We start from the raw sequence: 21269 nt of genomic DNA on the forward strand, positions 1-21269 counted from the left end.
ATGTGGTGGAACAGGAGATGCACATCATGGATGTGCAGCAACAAATCAGCAGCAACTGTGTGATGCTATCATGTCAATATGGACCAAAATCTCTGAGGAATGTTTCCAGCACCCTGTTGAATCTATGCCATGGAGAATTAAGGCAATTCTGAAGGCAAAAGGGGTCCAACCCAGTACTAGCAAGGTGTTCCTAATAAAGTGGCCAATGAGTGTATGTTTCTAATTGGACAAATAAAAGCTGTTGCAACTGTCCCCGGCCTCCCCTATTTTCACTGTGGTTATTCTACTTTTACTTTAATAAAAAATATGAGCACTTCTTCCACCTGTGGTGTTTAATCACTTTGTAATTTGTTCCTCTTTCTTTCATTGAAAGAATAAATTGTTAAGTTTGCAAATAAATACTTAACTAAAGGTCCACTTACTGGCTTTTCGCATCTCACAGTCTTCTTCTTTCTTGTGGAGGTGACTCAGTTGTTGCATATTGTTGGTGCAGGTTGTATTTTTCTGTAACACATACAGTTATAAGATCACAGCATCACCACTGTGTCACTCATTGCGCATTTCTGCACATTACTGACGCAGCAAGACGCCACAGAATCTTTACCTTTGACCTCTGTGCACGCGGAGGGAGCTGAACCAATCGTATTCCTCGTTGTTGAGAGGTCCTCAAGTTACTTGAAGGTTCATACCCTCTCGTCAACATGGTGAGTACAACCATTCAAAAGAATAGAATTTTAACAGTAAAGTTAAAACCAGTAAATGTGAAAAGTGTATGTGTACGTACTTGTCGTTTGGTTAATGACCGGGTCTTTGTCTCCATGATGCTATAACAATGTCGCACGTCCTATAACATCACAGGTTAGCATGACGTGCTAGCGCCAAGCTAAGAAAGCGGCACACACATATCATCGGGGAACAGACTATATCCTGGAACTGATGCTTATTGTAAAATAAAGATAGAGAACACTAACGTGCCGTTAGGTTTAGTTATACACAATATAAGTATATACGTTTAACGGTAGTCTTAAATATAATCCTAAGACCAACAAAAGGTTTGTTTAGCTAGCTGAGTACTTAGCTAACTAGCTAAACTCTCGCGATAGTAAATGGTTATTCTTCACCAGGGTTTAGACAGAGTCCGTCCTCATTCATCGCTAATAGCATTTTACATGGAAGTAAACGTTAGTTACCTAGCATGTTAGCATTACTCAGATGTACAGGTTTTTTTGATAATACGTGTGCTTGCTATCAATTAGAGCTATCGTCAGGTTAAATGGACAGAGATAAATCAAAGTAGTAAATTTGCTGATAGATAACCTGTCAGATAAGTTAACAACGCTAATATAGCGTTAATTTAGTAATTTCATTCACTCATGGCTGTGGTAACGTTGCGTTGTCATTTACAAATAACCTAATATCCCTTAATATGAAGTCCCATAAGCCTAAATTAAAACGTACAATTAGTGGAGTCCGTAGAAGTACGAATTTAAATAATGCTAATGGAGCATTTCGACAGGACCTCTTCACAAAGGATGGGGTTAGGTCAGACAGACTCATACGCAGAAGTTACGTTAATAAAGGTGCTTTTATAAAAGAAAAGATATAGTCTTTGGTTATATGTAACCAGTTGTTGAGCATGTCAGTTTGTGTCTTGGCTTATGGGAGTATATTAACAACAAAATATGTGATATAGCTGAAAACAAATTCGAGCGCTTAGTCTGCAAGTAAATTTTGGGAGAGCACAGGATTTGTTAAAGCAGGATCAAATTTGTGCACAAGCAAGGACATTATTATGGACTTCATCAATAATATGCATGAGGAATTGTGTAGCTACATTTTGCCACCAATAGAGGCTATCACACTCATAATGATTAAAGGTGCCCATGCTAACTTTTGGCAGCCTGAATCTTTATTAGAATATGCAGTCAATGGTCTGAATACCTGCAACGCAAATCTCTTCTTCTTTAAAATTTCACTGCAGTTTGCATCCTCAGTGTCACATTACAGCCTCTTTCTGGATGTAGTATACTTACTTAATACTTACTAATAAGTCCAATAACTAAACCACAGAGCCATTTCCTTCCCTCCAAAGTCATTGTATCTTTTTTACACCGGCTTCCACTTGCCATGTTTTTTGTAACTGTGTCATCCTCACCTGGCTTTGTTTTATGTTTTCTGCATCTTACTATACTTCTCTGTCTCTTTATCATGACACTGAGTGGTCACAATGACCTGCTGGATGTTTTCCCGAAGTGATAAGTGTACTCTTAGTGTTTCCGTGCCTTCCCACTGCCTCCCCAACTTCTCAGCATAGGTGCTTTGGATACTATTTTGGACTCAGTGTAGACATTGTCCTTTTGTTGCACTATCCCAATACCCTCATGAACCCACCCTTGGCTAATTATTCTTGTATTGGTGAACACAAGTCCATAAAACAGATCCTGATGATTACTGGCTGCCTCAATGCTTGTGAATGCTGATACAGATTTACCACTTATGAGTATTTTGACATACCGCTATGAATGAGCTAGGCCAGTGGTTCTCAACCAGTGGTCTGGGGACCCCCAGAGGTCCAGGGTGTTCCAGGAGGTTAAAGTAGAAAGCAATTAAGTCTGCACACCAAGCAACTCTTGTTTAGAGGGATTTTTATGCAGTGAAACGTTTCAAGCCTACAGCTCCTCCTCAGACCGAGGGAGCCTCGTCAGAAGAGTTCCAGGATGTCTCAAGACAAATGCGGCATAGTTTATTTTCACGCTTTAATTTACTACAGAATGGAGCCCAGTCTGAGTAAGAGTCATAAGAATGACTACTCCGATCATTGATGTCACTCCCTCCAGTTATCTCCTCATCTGTTGTTGAAATTTATAGAATTCTGGTCTTAATCATATCTAAAACCAAAATCTTATCAGATAGGGGGCCCTGAAGCAAAATCTTATCAAATGAAAGTCTGTGACCAAAAGTGTATACATTTTGGGGCCCTTGACATGGAAAAGGTTGAGAACCACTGAGCTAGGCGAAAGTTATTGGACTGACAGAAATTTACTGAACATCAGTCTGTAATGCAATCACACGTCCACAAAAAATGAAATTGTAGGTTTAACAATAAGGCATATATGCATAAATATGTAAATGGCATGTCTTAAGCAGTCTTATACAACAGTTAGTTCCAGCCCTGCAATCTGATTGGTCGAGAGACAGTAAAACTGTGACGATATTGGAGTACAACATCACGGTTATTTCACTGTGTATGTATCACTCCGCCTCACAGCTGATTGCAATCAACAATCAAATCAAAACTGACGGTTAGTGTCAGTTAGGTCAGCAGTTGCGTTGTAGGCTAATTAATTCATCCACTGTCAAACAGCCAAAAATATGGATTTATTTCCTAAAATAAGTTTTGAATTGAACTATGAATGGTCATCAGAGGAAGATGAGGGAGAGGAGAAGCTGAATCCATCTGAGCACACATCCAGGTTTGTCAGTGTTTCATCAGCGGAGCTCAATGACTTGGAGAAAAGCAACATACTGTCAGATCAGAAGGCAGAGTCGGCTGTGCCTGTGAAGCGACAGTCCACCATGCAGTCACCAGAGACTTATTTCACCGGCTGCACAATTAATGGAAACGTGCAGATAAATGTGTATAAAGAGTAAGTGCCTGGCGCACCATGTCTGCGTTACATAGCAACGGTGACAGCGGAGTCCTGAGGGAACTATTTTTGTTGGCGGAAGACAAATAAAATGCTTAAATTATCTATTTTGTCCTCATTTTTCAACATTTCTTAATCAGCCTTGCTTATTGAACTGTTGAACTGTTGTATAAAAGCAATATCACACTCGAGCTCGTGATGTTGTACTGTGATATCGTCACGATATCACAGTACAACATCACTCCCTCTCGTGTGATATTGCTTAAATATGGTTTCCTATCACTCCTTACAGAGAAGCAGTGTATTCAGAAGCTGACTTTTTTTCCTTATGTGGACTTTCAAAAAGGTGTGACCCTTACATCTAGATATGGATGTGTCCTGCTGCTGCTTGCGAATCAAAAATAGCCGGCAATAGACACTTTGCGATCTCAGGTGTTTAGAAGCTGCCAAAAACAGCTGGTGAAAAGAGAGAGTGGACTCAGAAATGAGTGCATGCGTAATTGGGATTGTGCACTGAAATCTGATTCTGCTCTTATGCTTCCTTGCCTGTGTGCTCACAAATGTTGCCTTGCAGACTGAGTAGTGCTTAGAATTTATTTTGTGCTCCTGCAAGTCTTTTATAGCCAATATACTTCCAAGTTAAAACAAATGCAGGTTAATAAAACAGCCCTGAATTAAATAATCATGAAGGTTATAATGTTGAGTTTTTGTTCAAACAGCTTTAAAGAGGTATTGATTTCACCTAATGGTGATTTTGGAGGATGTAGTTTGTGGTGCTGTTGAATTGCCTTATACTCTCTTTTTATAAACAAATAGTAATGGGATTTAGGTTGTGCATGTAAATATTTAACCTAATTTCTATTTTAACTGCAGTATTAACGGTAATATACCGGTAGTAGAAAGAAAATCTAAATCACATTTTAAAAACTCAAGGACATATTTGGAGAAACAGCAATGGTGGCTTTATTGAATTAAGCACGCTACTAATTGCGTTACACCACTGACTGTTGCGAGTTCACTAACTCTGTGTGGTGTTTCTCATTCATGACAGTCTTCGTCGGACGCTAATAATGGCCCGAGCCAAGCGCCACCTTATCCAGGCGTACCGCCCTCAGGGATACCTCCCCCATTTGTAAGTCAGTGACAGATATGTTTATGACAATTAGCTTCTCACCTCTTATTTCCAGTCGTCATACAGGGTTGAACTGAGAGTGGTAAATATTAAAGGCTTTCATTAATGCTTAATGTAGTCTAATGCGTCTCTTCTCTCTCCATAATCATTTGTCTAGATGGGACCACCAGGAATACCGCCTCATTTCCCTCCCATCGGAATGCCCCCCATGGGACAGAGACCGCCCAGCATGACACCTATGCCTCCTGGTATAATTCCCCCTGGTATAATGCCACCAATGGGGGCACCACCAATGGGACAGGTGAGCCATTTGTCTCTATTTTGTTGGATTTGTTAGTTCTTAGGGTTTGCAGCTTGTGTTTCTGCTGCTCCACACACGGCAGTATATCTTCTGCTTTGAATCTGAGTCAGACAAGGACTTACCACTTTACACATCCCAAAGCAGATTAAAAGCTAGGTGAGTGATGTTATAAGATGATATTACTTAAAGAATGACACTTGGTGCTGTTTCAGAATATTTCCCCAGTGATTTAGGTTTATGTTCTTCAAACCACGGTACTAAAAAAAGAAATACGTTTTTAAGCGACTCCACTGTTCATCATTTGTAGCCTTAAAGCATTGTGAAGTGTCAGAGGGGAAAGGTTAGATATTTCAAGGAATACCACATGTCACCACAACTTGGGTTTTTTTACAGTTTCTCTGGTCATTGATTTTATCAGTGATAACATTGTACTTACCAAAGTTAATGCTGAGATATTTCATGTTGGCTGCATTACTAAAAAATGGTGAGACTCCAAGGTTTCCCACGCATTCATTTGTTTGTGGCGCCCCACCACAATATCAACATCGCCTGTAACATATTGATTTTCTATTTTTGGAGCTGCACTCTGGCAAACTGGATGGTTCGTTAATTTGGAGTGTCGTTAGTTATATTTTTACTGGCACACTCTCAGAGCAGCAGGGCATACTCCAGGCAGCCTGAGGAGATGAGGCGGCAAGCACCGTGAAAGTGAAATGTAATCGTTCGTTAATTCATATCGAAATAGCAAAACAGCATTCTCACTTTAGTGTAGAGCGTCACATTGGATATATGGATGCAGTCATTGACAGCGGACCCGTCTGCGTCTGTTGTTTTTCCAATCTACTTAAGATGAAACTGTCTGTGGTTCCATGGAAACCGCGCATCCTGCTGTCAGGCACTGGGTCTAACCTGTGTAAAGGCGGCAACAGAATGTTTGTGTATGCTGTGCACCCCCCACTATGTCAGCTACAGCCACGAATAGAATCTAGTTCTGTGGGAAAGACAGGACTCACAGGGCTTGACACATAAGTGGTCAGACGATATTATGTCCACATTAGGCAGTTTATTTGGGAAAGAACCAAAAGCAAATGCTAAACACCCCTGGTATAGCTTTGACCTACTGTAGTTCTCGTAGATGTGTGCACTCATGGGTTCTCCTATGCAGTGAGGGATGATGAGTGACATCATGATGCTTTCACTTTTGGTTTTACCTTGAAATAAAGTGGCAGCTTATCTGGCAACATTGACTTGTATGCTCTTCTAGATCTGTGTGATCATTTGTCTGCTTGTATTTTGCCACATTAGACCTTTTTTTTTTTAGCTATATGTGACATTTCGCTGTTCTGAGATATCAGAAATGACTTTGGTGAGCACAGTTTTACCACAACTAACAGAGCTGGTGGTCTGAAAAATTAAAAAAAATGAAACCCAATTTGTAATAAGCTGAAGTTTTCCTTCAACTCAGTTATGTGTTAATATTAATCCCACTACTTTTCTTTGCAATTCCCACACTGCTGTGCTGTGATTGGTCAGTACTAGCCCTAACCATGACCTCTTCCACTAACCTTAAACATGTCCAACTATGACACGTTGACATGACAAGTGGTAGAGTGTCACAGCAGGGCAGAAATTGACTTTCCTGTTTTGTTTAGCACTGCTGCACAGAAGCTAATGTGTTATGCGATAATTGTTGCTGTTCCATGTAGCACTTATGTCCCTCTAAAGAGATGCCATTTAACTTTTTCATCTTCCTGAACCTCTGCCATTGGTTGAGTGAATACTCCTGAGGTAGTGACACTCTATTTAAAAAAAGATCTTTTAAAGCAAAATTGGGCCACATTTAGCAAGCATATGTGGTCCTGTCATACATATAAATAGATGAGACACTGGGGGGGGGTGTTTGATGAAGGTGCAATCAACACAAGTCCAGAAAGGTGGTGAGGGGATGTAGTTTGGTGTGTTGCTGCTTCACAGATCGCAAGCTGTGGCATCACACCATTAAATCAGCGCAGCAGACTCGGTTTCAGTCTCACCTTCTTCTCCCCCAGTTGCAAAGCAGCCCTCCTCACAGACACCAACACCCTGTCTCACACTGTGTCTTAATACTTCTTCCTGCACTGGGTGGTATGGATATGCCAGATGAATATTTCATGATGCTTCTTTTATTAGATGCCAGGCATGATGCCACCTATGATGCCAGGGATGATGATGCCCCCTCGCATACCAGCTGCGGCTGTACAACCAACGGGACCGGTAACACTCCTTGCTACTTTTCCCATCATTGCTCTGCTTCACACCTCTTAAAAATACACTGCAATCTGTGAAATGCCAAGTGAATCATTTGCACTGCCAAATAACACTGTTGGATATGAATTGATGTCACTCCATTTAAAAAAAATCATTATATTCTTAACCACAAATTTGAATGAAACAGCTGAAAACATCATTAAATACAGGGGCTGATTAAAATTAAAATGAACACCTGCGTGCAATATGTCCCTTATTGTTTTGTTTTGGCTTTGGTTCAGCTGTGAATCACTGTAAACGTAATGAAACACATGAGCCCTTCACTGTTGATGTTCTGTTAATTTTTCTTTTATACCGATGGGTAAGCAAGTTATGCAAATGAGCAATCTAACATATTTATTGTGACAACATCCAGGCGGCTTTAGAGATCATAAGACATCCACTTTATCATCACAAGTATATTTTTGCATCTTGAGGGTGTGGAGTTTTGCACTAATTAGCAAAGCTTTGTCAGTTACTGTTTATTATGATTGATGAGTCTGTATTCCCATCATTCCTGTGTGTGTGTGTGTGTCTTGGGCAAAAAAATCCACTATTAAAAATTTGTCTTTTTCACAGCCCGGTGTCGACTCCACAGGTAAGATCATTTAATTTGTCACTTAACATACAAATCATACTCTTGCATATTTTGTGTTCATTAGAAGTAAAGCGTCTGACTGATTTGTGCCTTTGTCCTCACAGCTGCTGCACCTGGAACAGCTGTAAGACATAATTTGTCTTTATATGCAGTAATTGCAAGTTTACAATTTCGACAATTTAGAGTTCTCAGCAGTAGCTTCAGTCTTTTGTCTCCTCAATATCCGCAGTCTGCCAACCTTTCATTTTGTTGTCCCTGCAGAGCACCACAAATGGATCTCCACAGGAGGAGCAGCCAAAAAAGGTTTGTGCACAATGAAAATGGAAAGATAGATGTGACAGATTTGGAGCTTAAAAGCATTTTATATGGAGTAGAAGTAGAGTGGTTTCTTGCTTTGTTTTTTTGGGGGGTGGTGTTGTTGTTAACACTGGAACAGCTGATTTATTTGTGTTTGTCTGCCTCAGAAATCTGTGTGGACAGAACACAAATCACTGGATGGGAAGACCTACTTTTATAATACAGAGACTAAGCAGTCCACATGGGAAAAACCAGATGATCTCAAGTCTCCTGCAGAGGTACAAACCTTTATTACGTACATAACATGTTTAACAAAAACTTGTAAAACGCTGCCATCAGATCGAAGATACAGGGTCCCATGTTGTAGAAAGGGTAGACTAAAGCACTTACTGTGCACCAGGCAAATCTAAATATGGAACTTAATCTGCGATCCAATGCACGTTGAGGTGTCTTGAATGTTGATAAATGTATGTGTCTTTGTTTCCTGTCTTAAATATTTGTCCTTTTTATATTGCAAATGGAGATGCTGTGAAAAAATAAACATTTCAGACTTGATCTGACAATATAGGTATCATCATTGTAAAGGGCCCCCAAGGAACCATTTTTTTCACTCACTTAGATATTCATACACCTTTTACACATAAAATTCAATGTAACTTATTCCCCACTTACTTCAAGTTTTTATCAGGGGTCGTGCACAAAATTCATTAAATTGGAAATATGCCAGATTCAGGCAAGGTTTTTATCTGCAGTCTTTGAAGGCACTACTCGCATGTATGAAAAGTCTCTCATACTAAATACAGTTTCACAGGCATTCATCTAATCCACGACAATCAAAAATACAAAAACTTGGCATGTTTCAAGGAAGTCAGAAATTTCAAACCAAAACAAACAACAGCAACAGACAAGAAAACAACTTATCCCCTATTCACATGGGACTAGTATAACTTGGGGATCTCAAGTAATTTGTAGTACTTGCAGGGTCGTCTGTGATCTCAATCTCACGCACACCTGTCTGTAATTTCTCATGTTTCTCAAATTACCAACCATGTTTCCCAAAACAAAGAGGTCATGATAATATTAGTACAGTGCGTTTTGTCAAAGCAGGACAAGTATAACATTTACATATGTGAGCATTTCACCATATTTTTCTTTTACTGTAACTTTAACAATCACAAACTCAAGGAGCCACAAGAGAGAAAAAAATCACAAGGGAAAAAGAAACAAACCAAGATACAAAACAACATAAAAGGATAGTAATTAAGTAAAATAAAGAGAAAATTGGGTTGGAGTGGGGGCGGACTCATCAGGGAGTTAAACGTTGTTATTTAACGGAGTAAATGGGATAAGCAGACTGGTTACTTTGTGATAATTTCTAAATCATACGAGGTCCCTTTGTAAAACTAGTCCCTGCAAATAGAGCTTTAAATGTAATTAGGGTGGATGTTTTCCTTTCCCCTTCTCCCCAAACAAATATTCAAGCCACTGACAGGGACATCTAACTGGAAAATATCACATAAATATAATTCAATATGAAATGAATAACAAAATAGTTATAAAAGTACTTAAATAATTATTTCATATGGATCCCCCAACATCCCAGAAGCGATTTCAACTAAATTTCTTTCTTTTCTTTGTTTCCCTCTTTTAGCAAATGCTGTCTAAATGCCCTTGGAAGGAGTACAAGTCAGACACAGGGAAGCCTTATTATTACAACTCTCAGACGAAGGAGTCCAGATGGACCAAACCCAAAGAGCTGGAGGATCTGGAAGGTAAAGAGCCGCTGTCTGATGATGTCAAACCTGCTGTGAGAAAGTCAGTGATGTTCCATGCCGAACCATGCTGCGCTCCATGGATAAGCCTTTGACAGCGTGATGAATGGCAGGCTGCTGGCTTGTTTGACGAATAACGCCACGCATTAGAGGGGGCTTGGGCATCATTGATGTACAAACACAGGAAACACAAATACAGGAACACATTGTGGCTCCTGCAGTACATCTATCTCTGTGCTGTTCTCTTATCCGCAGTGTGCTTTGAAATGAAAACAAGTACTCTAACAGCTATCTCCTTTTGTCTATTCCAGCTATGATCAAAGCAGAGGAGAATGGGTAAGAGCTTCCTGTTTACCTTCAGTTACTCTTCGCGGCTGCAATATATATTATTAACAACAAATACGACGGTTATATAATATTATTTCTTCCTCCATTATCAAAAACTTTTTTATTATTAATATGACAGATTTTCATTTCCATGTAGTGACCCTTCATATTCCAGCCAGCGACATTGTAATGGTACTCTTCCCATCATGTGCTGTGGTTTGACCTGTCGTGGTCTGATTTCAGAACGGCAGAGGCGATGGCTCCTGGCACCACAGCAGCTCCTGCAGTGCAAGCAGATAATACAGCCACTATGGCAACCGTAATGGAGGCAGAAACTGCAACAGCAGTCTCAGAGGAACACCTGTCTCAGGCGGCCGTGCATCACACAGCTGAGGTCAAGGCTGTAGAAGCACCTGTGGCTTCCTTAGAGAGCGCAGTCGCCACAGAGGCCACAGCCAGGTAAACATTTATGTCTGACACAGAGACGGGTACTGTCTCCAGTACTCAGACACACACCATATACATCACGCCAGAACCATAGTCATAATGACACTGGGTTTATGTACACAGCAGCCTTTTACCTTAATGCATTCATGAATGCGGAGGTCTATTTTTGTGTCTCATAAATTTATTAAATGTATCACATCATCTTAAATACTAACACAGCCAAGTTAATGCATTAACATCTTCCTTTGCCCTCAGTGTTGAAGTCCCAAAAGAGGAACGGCCAGAACTTCAGAAGAAAACTTACAAGTGGAACACGAAAGAGGAGGCCAAACAGGCGTTCAAAGAGCTGCTGAAGGAGAAGGTGAGTCAGGCTGTCAGATGGGGTTACCATGTAGATGAACTAGAGGCCACAGACACTGTAGGAGAGTGCGAAGGTTGTTGTCCCCCGTCAGCCTGTCGTGCACACTTTACATTACTTGACATTTAGCAGGTTAAATACAAAAACAGTTCAGCTTGTATCAGCATGCTTCCCTTGACATACTTTAGTGTACATTAATGTGTTTTTCTGTAGCTTGGACTGTTTTTGATTTCATTTTGCATGTGCTACTACTTTAAATGGAGCTCAGTTTGCAGTGCAAAAAACCACTAAGGTGACAGTAGGTTGCCATTGATTATGTTTTTGTTGTTTTAGCTCTTTTCAGAGCTGAATGAACCACTAATATAGTGTTGCAGGAATGATACTTAAAATGTGGGAATGAGTTAGCATTTTAGCACTCCGTTCCCTCGTTTTGATGTCAATGGATTTTTTTTTAATGGCTTTTTTGTTAGATGTTTGAATTATGGCCTGTGGTTAACACAGGCTAAAGGGACTTTCACATTTTGCTTGATAACATCAGTAAATATTCCCTTGTGAATTTTGAAGCTGTTATGTGTCTTTAAAAAGGCTGTGGCGAGCAAGTGGCTAAATGAGACTAAAGAACGTCATCATATGGACCCTGGCTTTACAGCCTCGTTTTTGTTTTGACATTGAAGTCATGCAGCTGTGGTGTAGTTTGTTTATAGCCTAACGTTAGCTTTTTACTTCTGGTGATTGCATTTGTGCCTCAATAATCATGTTAGTGGGGTTCATTATCTCGCTGAACAAAACATGTAAGTATCATTAACTTCTGTTTGCCACAGAGCTTATTTCCTGCAACAATCCAAAAGCCAATGGATAATTCCAATTGGCTCAAATGGTCTATTTTTAAGGTTAATTTTACAGTCGCTCTTAATGACTGATGTGTTTACCAGCACATCCTTTGCACTGTGATCTGAATCTAATCCCCGTCCCTCCTCATGAGCCCCTGGGAGGTCTTAGCTTTGTTGTTAAGCTTCACCTCCTGTTGCTGTGGATGTGTTGTGTCGCGAGGCGGCCGAGCGCCACCCACCTTGAATGCTGCTATATTTAGGCTCTTTTTAATTTTGCGCATAAAGCTCTCCTTTGAGATTGCTCGCAATTTCCTGCAAGATCTTAATGGCTCTGTCTTTATGATTAGCTTTATTGGATCAAAGGCACGAGGCTGGCTTGGATTAAGACAGTAAGAGAAAGTGGCATGCCTCAGTGAGCTAGAATAACTGTGACAACTTACAAGACGGAGGCACGCGGTGGAATCAGTTTATAATGGATGAAGGAGTCACTCCCTGAGAGAGCCAAGTGGCAGAAAGGGCGCTTACATAAGTCCTTTAGTGGCACTTCTTTGAATTATTGCCTCTCCACACCTCTTAACCAGGCATCTATTAGTAATTAAGAAAATGTGTTGCCTTCTAGGAGACAAAGCAGCACAGCTCATTGCTCGTCTGCCTGTCTCCTGTGCTGTTTTTCTAACAAAGAAAACAAAACAATCAGGGTTCCCAGTCATTATATTCCTGGAGAAGTTATGAAATTGGAATAACTATTTTCCAGGCCTGGAAATGATTTGGAATTAACAGAATGAATACACATTGTTTTAGTTATTGTATAAAAAATGTTTATAGAAGTCCCAAAATGTGTCTAACATTCCTTCGTATTGCTAATTGCTATAACAATCTAGTGTTGTGTTGCATGATTGTTAAAACGTCACTAGTATCAAGGCCACACCCCTTTTTGGGGGACAGAAATGTGCTGTCCCATCAGGAGAGAAACAGGAAAATGCTGGAAAACTATTGTGAATGTCATGGAAATACCTGAAAATATAGAAAAGTTGGTAAAAATGTGTTCGTTAATACATATACCTTGAGCTGTCATTTGAAAGTGTTGAAAATTTCACTTGTCGATTTAACTTGCTTGCTTTAAGAGTACAGGCCATCATGACTTTTAAATTTATTGTCTGTATTTCAGGGTGTGTCCTCAAACTCCTCTTGGGAGCAGGCTATGAAAATGATTATCAATGATCCTCGCTACAGGTACACTTTTCCTCTGGTATCTGTTCATCCTGTTTACAGTAGGTGATAGCGACTCTGATCTGACCTCACATTCTCTCTTTTCATTGTCAACAAAGTGCACTTCCCAAATTGAGTGAGAAGAAACAGGCGTTCAATGCCTACAAAGTCCAAACAGAGAAGGAGGAAAAAGAGGAGGCCAGAATTAAATACAAAGAGTCCAAAGAGACCTTTCAAAGGTTCTTGGAGAACCACGATAAGATGACGTCTACCACCAGATACAAGTAAGTACTGCAGTGATCTCACAAAGTTTTTTTTTTCCCTGTATTGATTCGTGCTTCCCTGAATTGTCAATATGATTATGCAGATGGGATCAGTGAGAGGTCACCTATGGCTTTGTGCACGCCATGCTGCAGTTACAACACTATTGGCTTCCTTTTAAACTGCGGTGACTCTTGTCACAGTTTCCATTAATTTGCTTGGTCACAGTTTAGTGAGCGAGCGGACTTGAGGAACATTGTAATTTGTTGGTCTTGATCTTGGGGCCAAGGTACATGTGGCATCTCGGATGTGAATGCAAATTACAGTCTTGGTGTTTTATCCTCTTTCTCAATGAATGTCACACATAAATGCCACAGAGATGCTTGAAACAACAACAATAAATAACATCTTTCTTTACTCAACATACTAATTCAGTTGGTTCACAGATTCTTTCTCTTATAAACATGCAGTAAGTAGTCATGCATCAGAAATTATGCAGACACCAATTAAAATGTTTTGGTCCTTGGTCTTGCATGAGATCCCATTCACTGGCACTCTTTGATTTGGCATTTGTGTGAAAGTCATCGTGACAGACAGAGAGGATGGACTGATCGACTGGTGACCTTGACAGCGAGCCAGTTTCAGAGTTCTTCTGGCACCGGGGTTGTTGTGGTGACTGGGGCTGTAATCTGGGATGGCACACAACAGGCAGTTAGACTGGATAGCGGGGCTTTCTCATTGTGTGTGTCTCCTTCAATTTAGCTCCTTATTTCACTGCAGTCAACCACGGCTTCAGACTCCACTGACTGTTTGGAACACTCATCAAGGAAATTAGATATTTTAAGTCATCATGAAATATAGGCTGTACTTCTGAAGAAGTTTCTGTTTTTATTTACATGTAATGGGTGTTGTATTAAGTCCACACAACTGCATCTGATAGCTTGCACTAAGCACTAAAGATCAATGTGTTAGAAGTAAATTTGGCCTGTGAAATGCTGCCCTCATGTGGGTTGATGAGAATATCCTAAACAAGTGTCTGTGTCTGTGTGTTGGTGTCTGTTTGTACTTGCAAACCAGGAAAGCAGAGCAGATGTTTAATGAGCTGGAGGTGTGGAGCTGTGTACCAGAGAGAGACAGGCTGGAGATCTATGAAGATGTATTGTTCTACCTGGCTAAGAAAGAGAAGGTAAGGCTTTGTTCTACAGTGGAGCCAAACCTCCCCCAGAGTTTTAGTCTGTCAAGAGATTTTCAGACTGCAGGTTTATCAAAATGATGGAGAATCATAGGTGTAGATTTCAGGGGGGATGAAAACATGGGAGTAGCAGAGAACTCTTATTTTAACAAAATTAAATTGATGCAGAAAAAGCACAAATAGGTGCATAAAAATTCACCAGTTTCATAATAAACACAGCACAACTGACATCCTGGTTTCCTGCTCTACAAAATGTTTCCAGGAGCAAGCCAAGCAGCTAAGAAAGAGGAACTGGGAAGCTCTGAAGAACATTTTGGACAACATGGCCAACGTCACATACCGCACCACCTGGTCTGAGGCCCAGCAGTACCTGCTAGACAACCCTACCTTTGCAGAGGACGAGGAGCTGCAGAGTATGAGAACACAAATGCATGTCTTTATCTACCTACTTTAGTTTGAAACAGATGGTAAAAGTGGGAAGACAAAGTTTCTACTTCATTTTATTTGAAAAAAATCATAGGTTCACTTCTATGTTTATGGTACTCTCAGATATCCCTGTTGATAGTGTTATGAACAGGGTTTAATCCCGGACACTTCCTGGTAAATCTAGTTAGGTTCAAAGCATAAACCAAATAGGCTGCTATGTATAAAACATATGCATCACTACAGAAACATATATGTGCTTTATGTCCTCCGGCATGGATGCAGTTCTCAAAGTGGACAGGGATGCAGTACTCAAAAGCACAACAGTAACTTCTGTTTTTGCCCACTAGATTCATCTATTGTAGGCTCTACCATCTGAATTAGACTAACACAATGACAACTGAATGTCTGCTACCAGCTTTGCGTGGAAATACTTAAGAAGAACAATAAAGAACAGAATATGAGAACTATCTCAGCCTAACAGAATGACTTTGAAAACACCAATTTAACAAATTCAGTTTATTTGTACAGTAAAAAACTCTCAGATACCACTTCACTGAGGCTGTTCTCCGCAGGCAGATGAGATCACAGGCAATGAACTTGGTGTTTCAGATTCCTCGCTGCCACTGTGAAGTTTAAGCTGCATGTGAGGTTTATGTTATGGTCATTTTAACTGGTGTGCTTTTGCCTTTTGCCTTAAGGTTGGAAACCCACAAGTTAATACATTGTTCTCCTCATTGCATTTAGTGTTGAAATATGACCAACGTATTCTGACTGTAGCTGAAGTTATACCTAAAAAACAAGTCCATTTTCCTGGGTTTCCTGCGATTATGTTCTTCTGTTCCTGCGACAGATAATGTGTCATTATCTGTAAAAATATTAACCCGTAGTTGTTACCTGCTGACAGATATGGACAAAGAAGATGCCCTCATTTGTTTTGAGGAGCACATCCGGGCGCTGGAGAAGGAGGAGGAGGAGGAGAAACAGAAGACTCTTCTCAGGGAGAGGAGACGACAACGCAAGAACAGAGAGGCCTTCCAGGTAAAAAACGTGCATCTCAAAACACTTACAAGTCACCACGTTAGGGAAAGAATCGTCAGCTTCATGTCTGAAATTTACATTTTATTTTTCTCACATTGTCAGAGTAGATTGTTGCTTCAATCTTTTAAAGTAGTTGTTGTGTATTTTCAGTTTTGTTGTTCAATAATAATCTAATTCCAAGTCACAGAAGGGACCAGTTCCACTTGCATAACCAGCGGATATCAGTTGCTACTCTGAATTCATGTCTTGTTGTTTTCTCTCAGAAATTCCTGGATGAGCTCCACGATCACGGTCAGCTTCACTCCATGTCTGCCTGGATGGAGATGTACCCGACCCTGAGCTCAGACATCCGCTTCGCCAACATGCTGGGCCAGCCAGGTAGGACAGCCGGCTGCGGCACACGTGGCTTCACACGTCCACATGAGCCGAATGCTCTGAAGCACGTGGATGTGATGTGCAGACAACAGCACACGACATGAACACAGAAATAAAGCAAGCACAGCTCAGGAAGTAAATACTGTGTGAACCACCGCAATTCACTGATGCATAAATATTGTTTTACCCCGTTAATTTTAAATTTTACATCATTGTTTTTGCAATCTAGTGGTCTACTGTTTGACACTGTAAGTTAATAGCTTTTTGCAGCATAAAAAATTGTCTACATCTTTTGACTTGTCTCTTCTGCAGGTTCCACTCCCCTAGATCTGTTCAAATTCTATGTGGAGGACTTGAAAGCCCGCTACCATGATGAAAAGAGGATCATCAAAGATATTCTTAAGGTGAGTTCCTTGTACCTCTGCTGAGAATCTTACTTATATCTGTCATGCAACAAACTGTTCACTTCACATCTGCTCATATCAGTGTTTCTATTTAAGAGGGTTGTTGTGTCATGCAACTTGTCAATCCTCTGCTTCCTTTGTGCTGCCAGGACAAAGGCTTCTTGGTGGAAGTCAACACCAGCTTTGAAGACTTTGGATCAGTCATCAGCTCAGACAAGAGAGCCACCACACTGGATGCAGGAAACATCAAGCTGGCATTCAACAGTGTAAGACTCCTTTCCTAGATACATGTTTACACACTTGCTTTTCTTAAATCCTACGTAGTTCCTTCAAGAGGTAGTTATGATATCTATGCTCTCTTTAAATTATCAGGTAGTATGTTTGTGTTGTGTGACTTTGACCTTTTAAAGGGGTAGTTTGGATTCACCAAAGTCACACAATAACACAAACAAACTTACTGATAGAGGCAGCGGTAGACCAGCAACTTCCTGTGTTCTGTGAGTTAAAATCACTGGTTTTTTTTAAAAGAGCCTGGTGACTTTGGAGAGACCATAAATGATTAAACAGCTTCAGCTCCCCGTCGGAAAGGGCTGTCTGATGGCAAAGCAAAGCGGTGAAAATATTCTAAATATAGAGTACACTTAAACTTATATTGTCCACAGCAATTTATTGGTTAGCTTCAGTGTCAGTAGTTGTGTCTGCTTCTCTAAACTGGGAGTTTGCCGACCGCTGACTGCTGTAAAAACCTCATACAACCCCACTTGAAGAAATCAGAACTATTCCTTTAAGAAGAACACAAACACTAGTAAACAAATATATTGACAGTAGAACATTTATCAAACATTTAAAATAACTTATTGTAGTAAAGGTTAAAGAATTTAAAATTGTTATTATAGTTAAGCAATCATATTACTGACTCTTAAGCAAAGTTTCTGTGTTCTTGGACCTCATGCTTTAAAACAACCCACCTTTTATCTTAAGCCTTTTTGTGTGTGTGGTTTTTTTATTGTTTATATTTGTTATATATATTTATATTTTATTTTACAACCTCTTTTTTGTTTAGTTACTGGAGAAAGCAGAAGCCAGAGAGAGAGAACGAGAGAAGGAGGAGGCCAGGAAGATGAAAAGGAAGGAAGCAGCCTTTAAAAACATGCTGAAGCAGGCCACACCGCCGCTGGAGCCAGAAACCACATGGGAGGGGGTATGTCCGTAATGCAGAAAGTATTCTTATGGTTTCCTAGCACAAACTGTGTATTGTATTTTATGTTGTGATTGTTCTTATTGTCATGTTATTGTACTCTGTGATGATTTCAGGTCAGAGAGAGATTCTTAAAGGAGTCTGCCTTTGAAGACGTGACTCTGGAGTCGGAGAGGAAAAGGATATTCAAAGACTTCATGCATGTCTTAGAGGTCAGTCTGTCAGGACAGTGGGAATGAATTCATTAATCTTGATGACAAAGATGATGGTGTTTAACATTGCATGTATTTCTTGAACAGCATGAATGCCAACATCACCACTCCAAGACAAAGAAGCATTCAAAGAAGTCCAAGAAGCACCACAGGAAACGATCCCGCTCTCGATCGGTTAGTAGTCCTCACCACTGTGCCTAGACAAGACAACGAGCTGTGGGCAAACAGTTTAAGCAGTTAATAATTGACAAGAATACCTTGTTGTTAATCTCTGTATTACTCCATTTAAATGTTTTGACAGGGCTCAGAGTCTGAGGATGAAGATTACCACAAGAAGAAAAAGCGGTCACAGTCCAAATCTCCTTCTGAACGCTCGTCTAGTGGAGAGTCAGGTGAGTGGCTTTCAGAGCTTATATGATCTGTATGGTATCATATGGAAGTGCAGAAGTGCTGCACTGTTGACATTTACTGACATTTTCTGCCCAAAACCAGAGAGAAGCTATAAAAAATCCAAGAAGCACAAGAAGAAGGCAAAGAAGAGACGTCATAAGTCTGTGAGTGTACAGGAAAAATCCATTTATTATGAGTATATACAGTATAATGTGAATGTGCGTGTCTGTATGTGCACTGATGATGATTATTCCAACCAGGCATCGCCAGACTCTGACGCTGACAAGAAAGGAAGAGAGCGCGATGGAAAGCGTGAAAAGGATTTAGAGAGAGATAAAGAGAACGACAAGTCTCGGGGGAAATCTCGCTCTGACTCTAAACAGAAGTCTCCGAAAAGAAAAGCTGCAAAAGAGGAGGTTGGTTTTCTTTATTACTGCATAAATATACACAGTGAAAACCGCTTATAGTGATCACGTCTGGCTGGGTCATTATTATAACCATTTATCTTTCTTTATTTCTACTGCAGATTAGCATCTAATTGACATTTGTATATTTAAAAAAGAATATAAAGTAATGAAGCACCTTAGCTGTTTTACTGAATCATACTGATTCTTTAAAAACAATAGATGTTTCATTACTGGGGCATTACATAAGCAGGCAATATTGAGGGCGACTTCAATTGTAGGTGCATTCATCATGCGCATTCATTTTGACCATGACCAGCAGTAATAAGCTTCAAAAGACAATTTCATTAAGAGAAAATTACTTTCTTTGTCCCGTCAGTATTTCAGTGAGCATGCAGCACTAGCCTCAGGTGGCCAGCTGGAAACAGACAGGTTACTGTGAGGCAAATATCATGGATTTTTTTAAAAAGAGAGAGAGAGAGAGAGAGAGAGAGAGAGAGAGAGAGAGAGAGAGAGAGAGAGAGAGAATTCCTGTACTTTTTTTCAAAGCACTGTAAGCAGGATATTTAAACAGCATTTGAAAAGGAATGATTCTCTCCCAAACTTTTTGATCCATATAAGCAGGTGATCACTGTCATTGTGATCACTATAAACGGTTTCCACTGTATACATTTCCATTTTTTAATCAAGCAAAATTATGCTTTAATGGCTGTTGTCAAGGATGTTGAAGTTGATGGAAATTTAAGTAGTGACAGTTACCATGTAAATTATTTTTCTGGTCGCCACAAACGTCTCGCTACGCTGTCAGCCAAAAGACAATTGAAATCTTTAGATGAAGCGGATTTATTATCCACTATAACCACAATTATCATTTAGAAGTCGTCATCTGGAAACTCAGTGGCTGTGTACAGAATCACTTGCTACAACCGATATAGTCCACTTCATAGTGAGTTTGCCATTTTGTAGTGCTGTGCGAATGTATATTGAGAATTATTATACCCTATATAGGCTAAGGAAAAATGGCAGACGGACGAGATGAGAGAGCAGGGCTTCATACAAATAGGAAAATTTATTTTGGATGGGATTTTCACAGAGGTCTAAAAGCTGTTTCATAGGATTATTGGGACAAATTTTCAATGGGAGTATAGTTTATTCTTCCTTATGACTAAAGTATGGAGACAAATTCTTTAGTTGTGGCACAGAAATCATGTGTTAAATGTAAGCAGCGCAGCACATCACAAACCACAGAGTACTTGTTATTAATCTGGGAGAATACACTCAGTAGTATGTATTTATCACAAAAATGCGTGTCAGCATTTATTATGGATGATCTACCAACTGACGTTGAGCTCGCAAAATAGTCCACTACATACTGAGACGGGAGTAATAGAATAAGTAAATGATTTCAGACTGTTTAAACAGTTTGTTTACACAGTATATGACTGAGTCTGTGTGTTGTGTTCAGGGCGGCTGGGACACGTCAGGCAGTGAGCTGAGTGAAGGAGAGCTGGAGAAAAGGAGAAGAACTTTACTGGAACAGCTGGATGCACCTTGATGATCACACGTCTCGCATTTGTACACCTCTACAAACATGCATTCCCCTCCAAGCTCATCTGACTGTACCACGCCGGACGGACTGTGTGACATAACATCATCCTCCGGTATTTATGGGAATGTGCGACACTGAGCTTAAAACACTTATTTGGTGAATAATTTGGTTGTCAGGAAACTGATGAGCGGATCAGCCTTTAAATGTCACGTTTGTTGCTTTTGTTAGTATTTTTTAGTTGACTGTAGTTGTACATGTTTTCCATTGCCAATAATTTTTATACTCAATTAAAAAATCCATCTTTAATGTCACACTGACTGACTCTCACCTGGAAAAGTAGCCTAAGAAGTAAAAGGTTTCAGGAGATAGATACCATGACATATCTTTCATCATCTCTGGACACTGTCAGAGATCATGAAACAATGCTTTTGATTTGGTCTTAACTGCAGCTGTATTCATGAGGAATGATCCAAAAAGGTTTTAATTGGAGCATCTGTTAAAATTGATATACTGTAGTGAAATGTAATAAAATACTGTTTCAATGGCTTACGTCTGTAATGGGATACTTTGAGATCAATAAGGCAAATGTTCTCGTATTTACTCATGTTGTTTGTTT

The 21269-nt window shown here is 40.0% G+C and overlaps 1 protein-coding gene across 3 annotated transcripts; it reads left to right on the forward strand.

The window, feature by feature from the left end:
* The first annotated feature begins 631 nt into the window (after window positions 1-631).
* Window positions 632-21202, forward strand: prpf40a (PRP40 pre-mRNA processing factor 40 homolog A). 3 transcript variants are annotated; one of them, XM_050048144.1, is made up of 27 exons: window positions 639-704; window positions 4699-4779; window positions 4937-5080; window positions 7250-7333; window positions 7946-7964; window positions 8069-8088; window positions 8226-8267; window positions 8429-8539; window positions 9913-10033; window positions 10345-10369; window positions 10604-10819; window positions 11063-11168; window positions 13164-13228; window positions 13324-13488; window positions 14543-14651; window positions 14920-15070; window positions 15988-16121; window positions 16385-16499; window positions 16809-16900; window positions 17050-17166; window positions 17964-18101; window positions 18215-18310; window positions 18398-18484; window positions 18612-18702; window positions 18803-18864; window positions 18961-19116; window positions 20570-21202. In XM_050048144.1, the coding sequence occupies exons 1-27, from the start codon at window positions 702-704 to the stop codon at window positions 20657-20659; spliced, it is 2640 nt and encodes an 879-aa protein (XP_049904101.1). In that variant the 5' UTR covers window positions 639-701; the 3' UTR covers window positions 20660-21202. The 3 variants fall into 3 exon arrangements, with proteins under 3 accessions (XP_049904102.1, XP_049904101.1, XP_049904103.1); XM_050048145.1 differs by lacking the exon at window positions 4699-4779 and having other exon boundaries at window positions 632-704; XM_050048146.1 differs by lacking the exons at window positions 639-704; window positions 4699-4779; window positions 4937-5080 and having other exon boundaries at window positions 7248-7333; window positions 8226-8266; window positions 8427-8539.
* Window positions 21203-21269: the final 67 nt, after the last annotated feature.

The sequence above is a fragment of the Epinephelus moara genome, chromosome 7 (genome assembly GCF_006386435.1).
Source record: "Epinephelus moara isolate mb chromosome 7, YSFRI_EMoa_1.0, whole genome shotgun sequence".
In the NCBI taxonomy this organism is placed as follows: domain Eukaryota; kingdom Metazoa; phylum Chordata; class Actinopteri; order Perciformes; family Serranidae; genus Epinephelus; species Epinephelus moara.